Raw genomic sequence first — 16,614 nt, 5'->3', positions numbered from 1 at the left:
CGGGGTCTTATTTTTAGGCTAAAATCTTACAGTACAGTCATCATAGCCTACAGGCTGGTCATACGGGCTATCATAAAACCTTGAAGAGGACAAAGATGGACTTCTATTGGGAAGGGATGAGAGGGGATATCAAGAAGTTAGTGAAGGAGTGTGATGTTTGCCAAGTCACAAAATATGAAAATATACAACCTGCTGGGTTGCCAACAGTAACTCCATGTAGCATACAAGTTGGATTTACCAACATCATCTTGAACCCATCTTGTTTTCTGTGTCTTGCTTTTTTTAAAAAAAAAAAAGAAAGAAAGAAAGTGGGCAGCAGATTACTCCACTATCAACCTTACCACCAGTTGACCGAGAAGGAACTATTCAGCCTGAACTAGAATCAATTCTGGATAGAAGAATGAAGAAGCAAGACAATCAAAGCAGTAACTGAGGTGTTTGTTAAGTGGGCTGGGGGCACTACCAGATGATAGCTCATGCGAATCTTTATAGAAATTGAGGGACCTTTATCCACATCTTGTGGGCAAGGTTCTTTGAAGTGGGAGGAATGAATGAGTGGGAATGAGAGTGGTAGGCAGTCAGTAAAAGTCAGCCATCTACTGCAGCATTGTGAATCAGGACGGGTAGAAGGCAGTCAGTGGAAGTCAGTCATCTATTGCAGCCTTGTGGAAGGCTCTTAAGGAGGGGCGATTGTCATGGGAGCGAGAAGAATAGCAGTAGGAAGGAGTCTAGGAGTGCAACGCAATGCTTTGGGAAAGGATTTAATGAAACGATGTGTTTCAATCTTGTAGCATGGGTGCGTTAGATAGAATAAAACGTGCATTTGGTAAAATGACTTTTATAATTCGAACTGTTCGTTCTGTTGCGTTTTGATTTCAACTGAAGTATAAATAGGAGGGAAGAAGAGGGAAGGGGTCTTTGATCTGTATAATTTCATTGGGAGGTTGGATTTGCCTCCAAAAAATCCGTACAATTCTTGTTTCCATCTTCATTTCTTGTTCTTCCATTCCTTTCTCGTTCTTTCTCTATCATCATATTTCTTCAAAACTAATGACTTGATCTATAATTTTTGTTTTTTTTCAAGAAAAAAAAATGTTACCCGATTACTCTATAGACACGGCACACATTTCATCATCATTACCCCTTATATTTTCCCTTTGATTTCATAGTGTTGATCTCGTCACTTAACAAATTACAATTGTAGATTCTCTAGTAGACTCGTTGCTGTTTCTAACAGTTCAGGGACGTATGGAAAAGTCACATTTACTGCATATTCAAAGTCAAGGTGAGTTCAGATGACAAAGCTCTAAACAATCACAACACAACACTATGATCAAGAAGCAAACCAATACAATTCACAAAACAAGCTTCTTGAATACGGTTTTGCCTAAAAGTATCAATTATCAACTGAATTAAATTGTCAGAGATGCATTTCTTCGAATTATATCAGAAGTCCCCACAAATATCTTTTCAAATTTGTAGAGCATCAGCAATTGATCCTGCAAGACTCAACACTTCAAAAGGAGCTTTATTTGCTATGGCTTTAACAGTACGCGGGCAAGAATCTGTCATCCAAAAGTAGGCGAATGCCTTCTCCGAGCGTTCTGAAATTGAAACTAAAAGGCAATAAAAATCATAGAAGTACAAAAACTAAAAGGCAATAAAAATCATAGAAGTACAAACGATCGGGGCTGGAGTAGCAACACGAAAAGTACGTACCATTCTTGTGAGTGAATCGCTCCCATGAGCGATTAGGAAACACCCCATGGGTCACATAAGCACTCACCTTTACTGCACCATGAGCTGCCAAAACTTTCTGGAAGAACCAAGAAAGGAAAGACAATAAGGACGATGAATGTTATTTTTTGGGATAGCTAAAACATCCATATATGCAATGGCCATTGCCATCACATGGGAAATAATTAAATTTACAAGAAAAGAATATAAAATTGAACTTGAAATAGAACTAGCTATGATTATTCTTCTGCAGGAAGACGAAGATAATTGTATAAAGGCAAAAGTGCACCTTGAATGTCATGGTAAAACATCTCTAATCACATAGTTAGAAATGAAAATATTTTGACAAATGTAAAACACTCTGAATGTAAAGTTTTTAAAGATTCTTCTCTGACTATTTCAATAGGTTACAACAACAGATTTTAAACATTTTTTTTTTTTTGTTTGCAAAAATGAAAACAGAGCTCATAAATTTATACAAACACACGTAATTGAATTTTGTTTGTTATCCTATATTTCCGTGATTGGGCATTCACATATCTCTATTGTATCATGCCCAATTAGACCCACATATTTGGAATTACATAGGTTAAATTGAAGATTTAAGGTTTGGTGATGAAGAGGTTTTTAAGTCCAAATCAACAATTGTATATTGGAAAAGACAATAAAATGAGGGAAAATCTTAAATGAACCTAAACTTATTGACATCCTGAATCATGCTCTCAGAAGACCGGAAAGTCATAGAGAAGAAAAGGAAAGAAAAAGCCTATATGCCTAGGAGTTTATGAAAAATACCTGGCACTCATATAGGGTGCCTCCTGATTGGACTAAATCATCAACAATGACTACATGACAACCAGCAGGATTTCCTTCCTTGAGCCGAACTATCCTCTTATCACCCTCACGAACCTTTGTGCACACGACCTGCCATTCAACAACAAAATAGTACAGCATAATACAAACATTCGATTATAAATTTAAACGTCACATTTATTTGAGAAAAAAAAATTAACCATGGGAAAAAGATCCAAAAGCTTGTGGAATCGCTTCCAAGCCCCATCATCTGGAAATGCAACAACAATCTGGACAAGTACAATGATTAGAATGGGAAGATCTAAAGCAAATTTAACAGGCTAGAATGTATTTCAAGAGGTGGTATGAAATCAAGAACTAAAACTAATTTCACTCGCATTGTCAGCATCTGGAAGCTGGTGCAGACGCTTCTTTAGGAGAGGAATACCAGTCTCAAACAAAGGCAAAACATGGTCCCCAAAATAAAATCTTTCCTGCATAATAATCAATATGAAGACATGAATTTTTCTCGTTATTTTCTCACGTTGAGCTAATATCAAAGACAATTCAGGAGGGTATAGAACAAGAGTTGTTTTATTCCCAAGTAAACTTTGGTTCAACCATGGTATAGAAAACCTATCTTGGACTCTCCAATTGGTGAAAAACACTTTTGCATATTGAAAACCGAAGATCTAGCTAGTAATAAACCTTCATTTGGGTGAAATGCATCTACACTTTTAATGGTCAGAGTTTTTATGCTTTTCTCATCTCTTTTCTATTACTAGTTAGACATTTCTCTTTTACACTTCTTGTGTTCTCGGGCTACGCTGTTTGTGTATGTTAATAAATTCTTTTATTATTCATCAAAAAATGCATCAAGACTGCATATTTGATTGTATTCTGTCAAGGATGAACTTTCAATTATTTTTAAATGCCCATTGCATGATTTATGGACCATTAAGATCACCCCATGTGACAAAATAAATCTTTAATCTATATCATCAAAGCAAAGACTATTGGAAACAAAATAGGAAAAGCAAAAGAAATTTAGCAGAAGAGAGAGAAAGAGAGAGAGAGACGGAAATTAGACTATAAAATTCAGATCCATCACCGCAAAGGTACTTTGCAATACAATGAAGCAAAATCTTGTATTTCTTCATATTGAATTAAACCATCACTGGATCCCCTAAGAGAAGCATAGTCACATCAGCAGACAAAAAGCTAGCAAATCTCTCTGTTTTGGTTTTTCATTTTTATTCCACAGTCGACTAAGAATTGTAAGATCCAAGCAAACAATGAACTACATATATGAGAAAAAAAAAATGACTATAATTGCTTGAAGTACTGACACAACGCGAGTACAAGACCCCTTCGTTTTTCCAGTAAACTTCAAATAGAAATACCACTTGAAGCCACGACATTAAAATAGGTGAAACCTCACAAACATATTTGGAAGTTTGAAATCTGAGATCCACAACTAATACTTTTTTTTTTTTTTTTTTTTACAAGTAATAGATAAATTTTATAGATGTGAATGAAATAGGCATAGCCCATGTACATAGGAGGTATACAAAAGAACACCTAAATAAATTCTATGAACGATAAATTAAAGACAAAAAGTCACGCACAATATTCACATCTAGTACAATAGCTGAAAACCAAAGCATTAAAGTATGTACAAAGAAATTCTGCATTTCCGCCATTGTGCGCTCCTTGTCTTCAACGCTCATTCCTTTCCAACCAAATGCACCACATGATGCACGATGGGATCATCTTCCACACTGCCGCCACTTGAGGACAACCTTGAATCATTTTCCAACAGCACAATAAATCCACCACCCTCGATGGCATGACCCAAGCAATATCAGCCCTTCTAAAGATCTCATCCCACAGCACCCATGCCGCCTCACAGTACAATAAGAGGTGATCTACTGATTCTCCATTCTTTTTACACATAACACCAATCCAACACAACACATCCCCTCTTCCTCAAGTTGTCCGTGGTTAAGATCTTCTCAAGGGCAGTAGTCCATACAAAAAAAAAAAAACTACTTTAGAAGGCACATGAGACCTCCAAATATTTTTCCAAGGGAAATGAGTGGTAGCTTATGATGTCAATAATTTGTAATACACCCTGACTGTGCATTTCTTACTGTCATTAAACCTCCATTGCATTCCATCCCTCTGTGTCATGGGGGTCCCATAGAGTATATATCTGAAAAAATCTGAGACGGTGGACAATTCTCAATCATGAATGTCCCTATTAAAAAGGATATTCCACTGGTAAGAGCTGTGGGAAGACACCCGCACATCTGCCACTGAAGCATCCCTAATAGTAGCAATACGATAGAGAGCTGGAAAAACTCTATCAAGAGCGCAATCTCCACACATCCCGCCAAAAACTAATTCTAGTACCCTCTCCGGCCACAAAACGGATATGTTTTTCAAAGCATGGCCATCCCTTCCTAATAAATTTCCATAAGCCCACACCATATCCCCACCTCACTTCATTGGAGCAACACCTGCCCCCCGTCCCCCCACCCCCAAAAAGCACTTCCATGTCTAGCATCAATAATCTCCTTCAACAACGACTCCCCCTCCAAGTGGTATCTCCATAACCATTTCCCCAATAAAGATTTATTCAAGGCTCTCAAATTGCACACTTCCAAACCCCCCTTCAAAATTGGGGAACATACGGTAGGCCAATTAACAAGATGGAATTTCTTTTCCTCCCCCATGCCCCCCAGAAGAACGCCTGAAAGAGTTTCTCAATCCTAATCGCCACCCCTATCGGCAAAGGAAACAAAGATAAGAAATAGGTGGGGAGATTAGGAAGAGTGCTCTTAATTAAAGTGAGACAACCCTCTTTCGATAGATACACCATTTTCCAACCCGTCAACTTTTTCTCTACCTTCTCCACTATCCCATCCCAAATAGTTCTAGCCTTAAACGTTGCTCCCAACGGAAGGCCCAAATATTTCAGAGGTAACGAAGATACCTTACAATCCAAAAAGCTTGCCAAGCTATTGATGTTAGGCGCCACGCCCACCACAACCATCTCGGACTTACCAAGATTCACCTTAAGCGCCGATATTGCTTCGAAAGATAATAACAGAGCTCGAAGCGATTGAATCTAACTATGGTTCGCTCCACAACTAATACTTACTGTTTTCTTTATATTTTTCTGTTGGTTTTCTTCCATTCATTTAGTGCTGTCTCTGCTGCCTCTCCCCTTTGGTTCTTTCCCTTATTATAATTTTATTATATTGCCAATGAAATAAAAATGAAGTGCAAATACTTTAACATGTGACAGGATTTTATTGGTTCATAATATGTGATATTCATCTGGTTATCGAGTATCACAAAATATGGATAATTGGACTTAATTTGAACAGGAGCTATTGGTGCATTTCGGCCTTTCAAATTTTTTTTTTTTCCTTGGATGCAACTTCTTGTTGAGCTTAGTAAAACAAATTGCTCAGCCAAAAACAACTTCAATTGGGAAGAATGTCTTAACTGTCAAATGCAAGACAGAGTCCTGTACCAGGTGCATACTTCCCCAATTCTCAAAAGAAAGCTTAACTTATATGGTCAATAATGAGTGAAATATCAAGCTACAACAGGATACATAATATGCAACTCTACCAAAAATTTTCTAGTCCCAGCAAGTCAATCCAGGGAATGGTTCAATGCTGGTGGTGGAATGCACATTAAGAAATATAGGGCTCTGTGGTGGAAGCAGATGGATGGAAGGAAGAATGGTTGGCCTGCTGAGGTGTTGCAGAAAATTGGAGAAGTTGAAGGGTCTCTATGGCACGTAAGGGCAGAGTTATTCGGTTGGAAGGAGAGGTTGGAGTCAATGTTGAAGAAGGTAGATGAAGGGTTGGGTCTATTTATGGGTTTGGGCCTAAATTTGGAGGATAAGGAAGAAGGAAAAAGGATGGGGGAGCAGCGGAATGGGCCTGTGGGTCTGAATGTTAAGTTAGCAGATGGGCATGTGGGCCGGAATGGGCCTTGTTTCAAGAGGACAAAGCCTTCATGTGAGATACAGGGCTCAAACAGCCCGAGAGGAGGGGTGGCCCAGCCCAAGGGCTCCGTGGCTCCGACAGACACTACGACGTCACAGAAAGGGTCAACGGCGACAGGCGAGTCTCCGACAGGTTCTTCGAGAGGGGTCCATCCACCAGCAACTGTTCAATTCCTCAGATCTAAGAATCGGAACTCTGAGGTGGTCCATATTATACCCTTGACGGTACAGGAGGTTGAGCTTTCTTCACAGAAGGGGACGACGGTGGTAGTCGACCCCTCTGAGGGTACTTAGGTGGTGTGTTCAGCTCCGGCGAAGGGGAGCATGCTGTCTTCCTCCAAGCCCGAGATTTAGAAGGGAGATTCTCATCTCAGGGTTGGGAGGTTCTCTTCTCAATCGTTACTAGTTCTTGTTGAGCTACGTTTTGAAGGCAATGAAAGGGTTTCAGAGGGGGTGGAAGTGGCAGAGGGAGATGTGGAATTGAGTGGTAATGTCATTGGGTCCATTGAGGAGTTTGTTTTTGGGGTCCCTTGCCCCCAGAGCTTAACTTTGAGATGCAGATGATTCTTGGAGGGGAGGAGGAGGCAGAGGGAAGTGAGTTAGGAGAGTTGAGGAGTCTTATGAAGAAATGGACCCTGATCGGTTGTGTGCTATCCTTCTTGAAATTGATTAGCCTAATTCCTCATCTAATTGGGTGATGCGGAAAGTGGTTGAAATTAAGGATTGTATGAGACTCTCTTGTGTCGGATTTGAGGAACAATCTAGAGCACTTCTAATAGCTATAGAAGCTGGTCAACCTTGATTGGCTAGATCCACTCTTAAGAAGGAGAGGGAATTGAAGAGGTTATCATGCTCTATTAATTATAATGCAAAGGGAGGAAGCGCCTTTAGAGATATAATAAAGGCAAGGAGAGGGTTGTTTATAGTCATCAATGAAACCAACAATCATCTCTTGGAATGTGAGGGAGCTAAATGATTATAGAAAACGTCTTCAGGTAAAGAATATGATTCGAAAGTGGAGTGCTCATGTTATTTGTTTCCAAGAAACCATGCTGAAGTTGGTTGATCAAACAATTGTGAATAGTTTATGGAGATGTCAATGTGTGGGATGGATTGAATTAGTTTCGAAAGGGGCCTCGGGTGGTATTATTAGTTATGTGGGATAGGAAGTTAGTGGAGATTGTAGTTCATTATGTGGGAGAGTTTATGGTTGCTTGTCGGTTCAAATGTGTAGATGACGGATTTGAATGGGCTTTTGCGGGGATTTATGGTCCTAACGTGGATAATAGTAGGAATATTTTGAGATGAAATGGCGGGTGTTTTGTAACATCCAGACCCCGAAAGTGTAATTTTAATTATTATTGCTATTACTAAATTTAAGATCTGTTTTAAAATAGTGATTTTATTTGAGTGGGTGAGTTTCTTCCACCATCTTCACTCGTAAGCCTCGGTGTTTATCTCCTAAGTTGAATAAGTTTAACTCCCAACTCCAAACTATATCCAATCTCATGACGGCTCACGTTAATCCTTCCCCCTCATCTATAAAAAAACAAGACCCTCAGAAATAAACACAAGAAAATCCAGAAAACTCACTCGCACAGCCCTGTGTTTTTGCCTAGCCACCGCCGATCACCCCGGGACATCGGAGCACCACCCACGGTGCCAGAAATCGCCGACCAGCCCAACCCCATCAAGCCCACTTCTCGATAAGCCCATTGCCGTCAGCCACCATTTTTCTCCCTAGTGCTTATCAGCTGGACAGAACCTCTCTCTAACTCTCTCACCCTTTTCTCTCTCTTGTGTTGCACCACTGCCCAGAGACACCAGCTGCGTCGCCAGTCACTCCCAACTACCCAGAGCCGCTCAGCCCCTCTCTCAGTGAGTTATTGCACGACTCTCTTCCACTCTCCCGTAAGCATGCCTTCGCACTTTTTGTTTCTTTTATTTCAGCCTTCCTAAAATACCCATGCATTACTATTAGTTTTACACAAATACCCCTCCACCTAGTCTTGCCGTAAGATGTGTTTCTTTTTGTGTTTTGTTTTCAGCCTTTCCCAAAAAGCCCCTCCACTAATTCTGTAATTACTTATATGCCCTTTTGACCCTTAATTGTGTAACCTCCTGAGTCTCTATTCCTTGGGCCTTAAGCCCAACCGGCTAGTGTTTTCTTTAAGGGGTACTGGGCCTAGTTTCAAATAAACATGTTGGGCTTATTTAAAAAACTACGATAATTTAAGTGGGTAAATTTTGGGTTGACAGAAACTATGTTATGGTTTTAAAGTGGGCTGGTGGTGCTTTACAAAAACCCGTTTTAGTGATTTTAATTCGGCTATTTTCTTTAATAGGAACTGGACGGGAATTTAAGCTAACCCAAAGTTTTACATGAATAATTATGAGCCCATAGACACAATTTTTATAAAAAGTATTTAAGGGATTTTAAAGATGTTATGAAGCCTATTATTTTAGTTTAGTTCCATTATACGTATTTAATTACATAGAGTATTACGACATGCTTTTCTAGGAAATTAGTAACATCTAACCTCATATAGGTAACACGCCACAAAGTGGGAATCAGGAAGCAGCGTTAGGAGATAATTAGTATGATCATATAATTGCACGTGCACTATAAATGTTCTAATTGTATATGAAATTATGATGTTTGCCTACGCTACTACGAGCTAAGTCAAGGTTAGATCCCTTTCATGATCTTTCGATGAATTATAATTATATGCATGTGAGTGAGCTTATGTATATTATGCTATTATGGATTGTGATTTGATGGATGATATGTCATGAAAATCACATGTATGCCATGCAATGTAATGTCATGAAGTATTTAGATCATATAAGTCATGTAATGTTCATGTAGTTCTTAGATTATATACGAAATGGAATGTTATGTTTAGATCACATTATGCCATGTCATTTTATGTTATGCTATGTACATGTATATGCCATGCTAGAAAAGTTCATGAAGTCCAACAAATTTCTCATGCATTAAGAAAGATAAGATGTTAAGGGTGACACTGACTTAAGCGTGTTCACCACAAGTTATGATAAGCAGTACCACGGACTTAAGCGTGATTCAACATATGTTAAGTGAAACACAGACCTAAGCGTGTTTCACTCCATGATATGTTAAAGGGTGACACGAACCTAAGCGTGTTCAATACAAGTTATGTTAAGATGGTGCCACAGACATGAGCATGACTCACCATATGCTGAGTGAAACACGCTCACTCCATGATATGTTTAAGGATGACACGGACCTAAGGGTTTTCATCACAAGTTATGTTAAGGATGACACGGACCTAAGCGTGTTCAAAAATATATTAAGGGTGACATAAACCTAAGCGTGTTCATCACAAGTTATGTTAAGGGTGACACGGATCTAAGCGTGTTCATCACAAGTTATGTTAAGGGTGACATGAACCTAAGCATGTTCACCACCAGTTATGATAAGCGGTGCCACGGATCTAAGCGTGGTTCACCATATGTTAAGGGAAACATGGACTTAAGCGTGTTCACCACCAATTAAGTTATGCGGTGCTGCGGACTCAAGTGTGTGTCACCATATGATAAGTGAAAGATAAGATGAACAAGTCATGTATGATTGTTAGAAAATGCATGAAGTCAGTCATTTTTGCATTCACATTACATGTTTGCCATGATTATGTATGATTCCGCTCATGTTAATGATGAATTGATATGCTATGTAAATCTGTGACAATATATGTATGTATGTAAAGTTTTTCAAAAATTAAGCCTATGTTAAATTAAGTTATGTGTATAGTATGATTGTGAATCTGTAATGATGTGTGTATATTGTGAAGAGTCCTTCAAAAATTAAGTCTATGCTAGGCTAAGATGTATTTTATGGTATGATGTGCTATTTACTGAGTATTCGACTCATTTTTGTTTGTTTCTCTATTTTCTTCTATGTTTAACTGTCGCAAATGATGAGTATGAGGACACAGAGCTGGAGGGCCAGGAATAGATCTAGTGTAAAAAATTAGAAAGGAATAAGTGTTATTTACACAATAACTAGTTTAGTTTATGTTTTTACTTTATGCTTACAGTTTCATGATCCAAAGACAGTTAGGTTATATTTAGTTGACCTTTTTTTTTAAATTAGGTATTTTTCATGAATTCGAATCTCTTCACTGAACATTATGCTATGAATGTTAGTAATATCTCTATCCTACGGGAAGGGGGTCTTACATGTTTACTGTTGTTGGGATGTTCCTTGGTGTTTTGGAGGGAATTTTAACATTACTCGGTTCTCTAGCAAGTGAGTGGGGGATAATTATTTCTCTCATGCCATGAATACTTTTTCTAATATGATTTTTGAGATTGGTTTGATCAATCTTCCGATGGTGGTTGGGGATTTTACGTTGTCCAATGGAAGGGCATGGTCTAGGCTGGACAGATTTCTGGTTTCAGCTTCTTGGGAGGTTCATTTTCCTGATGTGAGGCAGATATGTGATTGGAGTCTGAGGGTTTTGTGGATAGGGTTTTGTGGATAGGGTGAGAATGTGGTGGTCTTCGTACTCTTTTTCTGGTACTCCAAGCTTTGGACTGACAGGTAAACTTAAAGCACTAAAAACAGATTTGAAGAAGTGGAATGTTGAGGAGTTTGGGAACACAGAAAATAAAAGGAAACTTTTCATGCAGCAGTTGCAAAGTTTGGAGGAAAGGGAGCTGTTGGGGGACTTATCCGGTGAGGAATTAGAGAGGAAAAAAGTGTTCTTGGATGATCTAGAGAAGATCACTTTAATGGAGGAAATCTCTTAGAGACAGAAATCCGGGTCCATTGGCTCAAGGAAGGTGATAAGTGCATGAAATTTTTTCACCGTATGGCAAACTTTCATCGAAGAAATAATGCAATTGAGGTTCTTCATGATGTTGAAAACATCATGTAACACCCCGACCCCAAAAGTGTGATTTTATTATTATTATTTTATTGTTATCTTTATTGTTATTATTTTATTTTATATGTTTTGAGGTAGTAATTTGTTTTGAATAGGATTTCTCTACTGTTAAACTATACGCCTCTTTTATCTTTCTGTTTGATCTAGAGTTTCATGATTTGAAATTATCTCTAACTCAAACACTTCAAAACTCTAATATCCTCTCAAGTGTTCCTTTCCTTGTGGGAGTAGTTTTCCAAAGTTTAGTCAAACTCAAACCCCTCCAAATCACTCACGATAGCTTCGTACCCCTCATCTATAAAACCCATGAGACCCTTAGCAAAAACCATGAAACTTTCACACACTAGCCACCATAGCAGCCTCGGCAGACAGAGAAAACCACTTCCCAACAGCCACCATAGCACTACTCTTCATACCAAATCAGCCACCTGGCTGGAAACTACCACAGAGCACGCCGATGGTAAGCTCTCCTTCCTCCACGACGTGCGTCGATGCCTCTAAGCTTATTTTCCATCGTTTTCTCTCCACCGTGAATAATAGAAGCAACGGTGTTTTCTACTCAGCCCTCCGTTGACCACTGGAAGAGTCAGATCACCTCACACAGAACCTACCAACCAGGCACCTCCCTCCGCCTCGCACTCCTTCCGGTAAGTCCACGCTGGAATCATTCTCCCTGCTCTCTCTGTTATTCTCAACTAAGCAGTTTTCTTTCTAAACCCTCTCACTCATTCTCTCTCTTGTGCCGCACCACTGCCTAGAGAAGCCCATTACGATGCCGACCACTCCTAGCCACTGTTAACCTCGGCCAGCCACCACGACCCTTCATTGCAACTAATCCCTCTCTCGGAGAGTCCTAGTTGCACGACCTGATGTCTTCCCCGTAAGCCTGTGTTTTCTTTTACTTCCTTTACCTTCAACCTTCCCAAAATACCCTTGCCCAACATGCTTATTTTCCCAAAATGCCCTCCTATTAAGTTGAGTCTTGCTGGACGTGTTTTATATGATATAGTAGGTTGGGCTGGGTTTATTTTCATAAAACACTCTGGTACATCGTTTTAATGGGCTTAGCTTTTAATTGAATATATATATGAGGCAGAGACTTATTTTTATCAGAAATATTTACGGAATTTAAAGCATAATCTTAAAGTATCTTTTTTCGTAAACTATTAAGTATTATTCTTAGTATAATTAAATTATCTCTATATATGATTTTAAGCATTTAGAATGCTACGCACGTCTTTCTAGGAAAGTTAGTGACGATTAGTGCCTCCTATAGGTAGCACGCTACAAAGTGGGAATCAGGAAGCGACACTAAGAGGTAAATAGTATGATCATATAAATGCATGCATACTGTGAATATTATTGTTATGTATGAAAATATGATGTGCTTATGATGGTTATCTATGCTACGCTAAGAGACAAGTCAAGGTTAGAATCCTTTCACAATCTTTCATGAAATATGAGATTATGCTTGAATGATTGAATTTGTTGTTTGATTGATTGAATGTTACTAAAATTATATGAAAGCCATGAGATGTTCATGTAGTAATTCAAGTCAAGTATGCCATGTAATAGAATAACCAGATTGTACAAGCCATGTTCATGTAATACTTAGATTATGTATGCCATGTTCATGTAGTACTTAGATCATGTATGCCATGGAATGTCATGTTATGCTATGTCATGTAATGCTATGTCATGTTATGCTATACCATGTACAAGAATATGCCATGTTATGCTATGTCATGTACAAGAATATGTCATGTTTTGTCATGTCGTGTTATGTTATACCATGTATAAGAATATGCCATGTACAAAAATATGCCATGTTTTGTCATGTCGTGTTATGCTATACCATGTACAAGAATATGTCATGTTATGCTATGTCATGTACAAGAATGTGTCATGTTATGCTATGCCATGTACAAGAATATGACATGTTAGAACTGTTCATGAAGCCTAATAAATTCTCATGCATTAAAAAAGATAAGAATTTTTACGGTGCCACGGACTCAAGGATGGTTAACCACAAGTTAAGCAAGTTAAACATGGACTTAAGCGTGTTTCACTCCATGTTATGCAAGTTAAGTGAAACACGGACCCAATCGTGTTTTACTCCATGTTATGCAAGTTAAGTGAAACACGGACCCAAACTTGTTTCACTCCATGTAATGCAAGTTAAACAGCGTATTTCACTCCATGTTAAGACAAGATAAACAAGTTATCATGCATTCACATTACATGTTTGCCATGATTATGTATGTTTCCGCTCATGTTAACGATGAATATATATATGCTATGTAAATATGTGACGATATATGTATGAATGCACTGATAAAAAAAAATATGTATGAATGTAAAGTTTTCAGAAAGTTATATTACGTGTATGATTGTGAATCTGTGAAGCAGTATGTATGTTGTGAAGAGTCCTCAGAAATTAAGTTCATGCTAGGCTAAATTATATTTTACGGTATGATGTGCTACTTTTTTTTTATAAGTAGTATGATGTGCTACTTATTGAGTATTCGACTCATTTTTATTTGTCTTCCTATTTTCTTTTATGTTTAATTCTCACAGATGGTGATTATGATGACGCAGAGCTAGATGGCCAGGAGTAGATTTAGTACAAAGAATTAGGAAGGAATAAGTGATATTCACACAAGAATTAGATCTCTTTTATGTCATTCATAGGATTAGTTTAATTTCTTTTACTTTACCTTCAGTTTTCGAGACAATTGTGTTCAATTCAGTTTTAACATTTTAATGTTTTTCAATAAATGAGGTATTTCAGGATATAAATCTCTTTACCGGGCATTATGTTATGAATGTTAGTAACATCTCTATCCTACGGGAAGGGGGTGTTACACATCATTACAGATCAAGAGGTCATTAAGGATCACATTTTCAATTTTTATGAGAAGTTGTTCAGCGAAGAATACTCATGGAGACCAAAGCTTGATGGACTGTTTTTTGCCTTCATTCATCAGGCAAGTGCAGAAAGGTTGGAGAGAGCTTTTGAAGAGGATGAAGTTCTCGATGTGGTTAGAGGAATGGCAAGGGATAAGACTCCAGGTTTGGATGGTTTTTCAATGGCCTTTTTCAATCTTGTTGGGATATAGTGTGGGAGGATATTATGAAGGTTTTTCGTGAATTTTATTCTTTTATGAAATTTGAGAAAAGTTTCAATGCTATATTCACTTATTCCCAAAAAAGTAGGGGTTGTGGAGATGCGTGATTTTCGGCCTATTAGTTTGGTAAATGGTTTTACAAGATAATCTCTAAGGTGTTAGCTAATCGTATGAGTGGGGTGTTGGGAAATATCATATCGAAATCTCAAAATGCCTTTGTAAGAGGGAGACAAATCCGTGACTCGGTATTAGTTGCTAATGAGTTTGTGGAGAGCAGAATTAAATCAAATGAATCTGGAATTTTGATTAAATTGGACATGGAAAATGCGTATGACCAAGTTAGTTGGGATTTTCTCTTGTATTTGCTTGGGAGATATGGTTTTGGAAAGAAATGGTGTATGTGGATCAAACATTGCATTTCGACATCGAGATTTTTCATTTCGGTGAATGGCACTCCAGTTGGGTTTTTTAATAGTTCACGTGGTTTGAGACAAGGAGATCCACTATCTCCTTTTCTTTTCATCCTTGTCATGGATGCTTTGAGTAGAATGTTGGAAGCAGTGGTAGAAGATAGGTACTTGTTGGGTTTTGAGATGGGGCAATGAGGAATGGAATAGTATGAAATTATCTCATCTTCTTTTTCCGATGATACATTGATTTTCAGAGAGCCCTATCTAGAACATATTCGATCTTTGAGAGCATTGTTGTTATGTTTTGAAGCTGTCTCCGATCTCAAGATTAACCTAAATAAGTCTGAAATTGTTCCGGTGGGTGTTGTAGGTAATATTTCAGTTTTGGCTAATATTTTGGAGTGTATTGCTTCATTGCCGCTGAAGTATCTTGGTCTTTCCTTAGGGGCTCCTCTCAAATCTATTTTGATATGGGATGGGGTTATTGAGAAAATTGAGAGAAGGTTGACGATGAAAAAAGTTATATTTATCTAAAGGGGGAAGAATTACATTGATAAAGAGTACGTTGTCTAATCTTTCTACGTATTTTCTTTCTCTTTTCCCTTTGCCGGCAAGGGTTGCTAGTAAAATTGAGAAAATTTATCCTAATTTCTTATGGGGAGGAATATGAGAGGAAAATAAGTTTCATTTGGTTAGTTGGAATAAGGTATGTCAACCGGCATGTTAGTTGGAATAAGGTATGTCAACCGGTTTCTTGTGGAGGATTGGGGGTGAGAAATTTGAGGTTGTTTAATAAAGCACTCCTTGGAAAATGACTTTGGAGATATCATGAAGAGAGAGATGCTTTATGGAAGAATGTTGTTGCTGTTAAATATGGGAATGGGTGGAGGGATTGGTGTTCTAATGAAGTTAGAGAAGCGTATGGGCTGAGTTTATGGAAGGGCATTAGGAAAGGTTGGGGGGAGTTTTCTAAACATATTAAATTTAAGGTGGGGGGAAGGGAAGAGGGATTCTCTTCTGACATGACATTTGGTGTGGGGAATCAGCTCTTGAATAAGATTTTCCATCTCTTTACAGGATTGCAAGGGATCAAAATGTTGCTGTGGCAAATTATCTTCAATGTACAGATAATAATATTCTATGGAATGTTAACTTTATTAGAGATGTAAATGACTGGGAAGTGAATGTTGTTTCAGATTTTTTGGGAAAAATTTATAACTCTAAAGTGATGCAAGGAAGAGAGGACAGGCTATTGTTGGATCATGCTGGAAATTTCAGGTTTTCAGTCAGTTCTTTTTATACGGTGCTTAATTATCATTCTGGCTATGTTTTTCCCTGGAAAAGCATTTGGAGGGTGAAGGTACCTACTAAGGTGGCATTCTTTAGTTGGGTAGCTGCTCTAGGGAAAGTATTGACCACGAATAACCTTAGAAAACGTAGTTTGTGTATAGCTGATTGGTGTGTCATGTGCAAGAAGAATGGTGAATCTGTAAATCATCTTTTTTTACATTGTGAGGTGGCAAAGTTCTGTGGAATGAGGTTACTGGTCAGACAGGTTTATATTGGGTGACGCCTAAGGAAGTTGTGGA

At 38.3% G+C, this 16,614-nt stretch overlaps 1 protein-coding gene and 2 long non-coding RNA genes across 5 annotated transcripts in view; 1 reads left to right on the top strand and 2 right to left on the bottom strand.

Moving 5' to 3' along the window:
* Window positions 1-1,251: 1,251 nt before the first annotated feature.
* LOC121252843 (ribose-phosphate pyrophosphokinase 4-like) overlaps window positions 1,252-16,614 on the bottom strand; it is a 24,007-nt gene continuing 8,644 nt past the window's right edge. The window contains exons 3-7 of one of the 3 annotated variants that reach the window (XM_041152673.1): window positions 2,928-3,023; window positions 2,751-2,819; window positions 2,533-2,661; window positions 1,683-1,816; window positions 1,252-1,648 (exon numbers count right to left, since the gene is read on the bottom strand). In XM_041152673.1, coding sequence (XP_041008607.1) covers window positions 1,471-1,648; window positions 1,683-1,816; window positions 2,533-2,661; window positions 2,751-2,819; window positions 2,928-3,023 — 606 coding nt within the window. In that variant the 3' untranslated portion in view covers window positions 1,252-1,470. The remainder of the gene's footprint in view (window positions 1,649-1,682; window positions 1,817-2,532; window positions 2,662-2,750; window positions 2,820-2,927; window positions 3,024-16,614) is intronic. The other 2 variants (XM_041152674.1, XM_041152675.1) reach the window with 2 other exon arrangements.
* On the bottom strand, window positions 3,030-7,399 carry LOC121252847. Its single transcript, XR_005938289.1, has 3 exons — window positions 5,696-7,399; window positions 5,585-5,587; window positions 3,030-4,012 (listed from the first exon to the last, which is right to left on the bottom strand). It is a non-coding gene; the product is annotated as an uncharacterized LOC121252847 (long non-coding RNA).
* The window catches only part of LOC121252845, a 20,282-nt gene continuing 12,939 nt past the window's right edge, over window positions 9,272-16,614 (top strand). Inside the window, exons 1-2 of the long non-coding RNA XR_005938288.1 lie at window positions 9,272-9,421; window positions 13,134-13,157. This is a non-coding gene — a long non-coding RNA (uncharacterized LOC121252845). The remainder of the gene's footprint in view (window positions 9,422-13,133; window positions 13,158-16,614) is intronic.

The sequence above is a fragment of the Juglans microcarpa x Juglans regia genome, chromosome 2S (genome assembly GCF_004785595.1).
Source record: "Juglans microcarpa x Juglans regia isolate MS1-56 chromosome 2S, Jm3101_v1.0, whole genome shotgun sequence".
NCBI classification, from domain to species: domain Eukaryota; kingdom Viridiplantae; phylum Streptophyta; class Magnoliopsida; order Fagales; family Juglandaceae; genus Juglans; species Juglans microcarpa x Juglans regia.
The sequence above is the reverse complement of the archived record's forward strand: the minus strand, read 5'-3'. Positions and strand labels throughout refer to the sequence as shown.